The sequence below is a fragment of the Sphaeroforma arctica genome, assembly GCF_001186125.1.
Source record: "Sphaeroforma arctica JP610 unplaced genomic scaffold supercont1.5734, whole genome shotgun sequence".
Lineage (NCBI taxonomy): Eukaryota > Ichthyosporea > Ichthyophonida > Sphaeroforma > Sphaeroforma arctica.
The window spans coordinates 1-1,864 of NW_014034824.1; the positions used below are offsets into that span (position 1 = coordinate 1).

The following is a 1,864-nucleotide window of genomic DNA, read 5'->3' on the forward strand; positions in this document are numbered from 1 at the left end:
CCCCCTTGCACTTACCGGCACACACTGTGCTTTGCATCGTCCACTGTGATCTGCACATACGGACTGTATATCGCGAACCGGCGCGAGGTGCGCACAGACGCGCGTGTGATGGTCACCAGTGCATAGTCAGACACATCCTCAGGCAGACCCTCAATGTATCTGTGGGTACGCAACCGCCCAGGTGTGATGTAGTGGTTGAGAATCCCAGGGTTTTAGGGTTTTGGGGTTTGAAGGGTGTCCTCTAGTAATCACTCAGTACATATGTCTTACACTATTCTGGAGCTCATAGTCGTGCTCTGTTTGGTTAAAACTGGTACATTGTCGCTCGACCTGCCTATTTAAGCCAGGCAGCCACAGGGTGCCCTTATAAGTGCAGGTGATTGGTACATGTGTCGGTTGAAATGTGCATTATAAGGGGACTGCATTTGAGATGTGGTGTGTGGCTGTATCCAGAGTGTGTGTGTATAAGTACAGGTGACTGGTGCATGTATGTAGTGACATGTACATTATAAGGGGACTGCATTTGAGATGTGGTGTGTGGCTGATTCCAGAGTGTGTGCGTATAAGTGCAGGTGACTGGTGCATGTATGTAGTGACATGTACATTATAAGGGAACTGCATATGTGGTGTGTGGCTGCATCCGGTACTTCTTTGATGTCCCGGTATTTTCGTGCCAGCAGATGCGGGTGTGTGTAGGTGCGAAACAATCAGAACGAAAAGAAAAGTCATAGTAGATAAAACAGACACAGATCAGAGCTGCGTCTGTATTTCTGGCGTACAATGCTATGGGAGTGGTCAAAATAGTCATACATAGCCAGATATAGCCATGCATAGCATAACCATACATAGCCATATATAGCCATGCATAGCATAACCATATATAGCCATGCATAGCATAACCATACATAGCCATATATAGCCATGCATAGCAATACCATACATAGCCATATATAGCAATACCATATATAGCAATACAATATAGTCATACATAGCCATATACAGCCATGCATAGCATTGCCATACATAGCCATATTTTACAATACCATATATAGCCATACATAGCATTGCCATACATAGCCATACTTAACCAATCCATACACACACTGAATACTTTGATACATACAGTTTTATGTCAAGACGATGCGTTACAATCCTACGGTCGATGTAGCACCACATGTACACACACACGGACACTCCCAATCATAACACACACTGAACACACGGACACTTCAATCATAACACACACTGAACACACGGACACTTCCAATCATAACACACACTGAACACACGGACACTTCCAATCATATAACACACTAAACACACGGACACTTCCAATCATAACACACACTGAACACACGTACACTTCCAATCATAACACACACTAAACACACGGACACTTCCAATCATAACACACACTAAACACACGGACACTCCCAATCATAACACACACTGAACACACGGACACTTCCAATCATAACACACACTGAACACACGAACACTTACAGTTCTAAATCGAACGACGAAGCGTTGTACGCGTTGAGCGGACCTTTGTACACCGGCACGTTATACATCCGCCGTAACCTGCTCAATGATAAGGAGGAATGAGTTTATGGTTTAAGACCGAGTATTAAAACATGGGAGGTAGATGATTGATACAGATACAACTGACAAAGTCCATTAGTGATGTGTTCCATCATACCACCCTTACGATACTATACCAAGACGCGAACTGGAGCATTTATTGTGAGTTACGGCAAATATGAATCATTTGATCGGCAGTTTGGTGGTTTTAGCGTGCAAATACCAGTACAGCACATACAACTCACTACCAAACATAAACGGATTAAGGCAGGAACAAATATAT

The 1,864-nt window shown here is 43.7% G+C and overlaps 1 protein-coding gene across 1 annotated transcript; it reads right to left on the reverse strand.

Annotated features, from left to right (window-relative positions):
• Positions 1-15: 15 nt before the first annotated feature.
• SARC_15186 (hypothetical protein) lies at positions 16-1,587 on the reverse strand (the record flags this gene model as incomplete). Its single annotated transcript, XM_014290689.1, has 2 exons — positions 1,504-1,587; positions 16-159 (listed from the first exon to the last, which is right to left on the reverse strand). Coding segments are annotated over exons 1-2 (212 nt in total), but the record flags the coding sequence as incomplete, so codon positions are not given.
• Between the last annotated feature and the right edge of the window lie 277 nt (positions 1,588-1,864).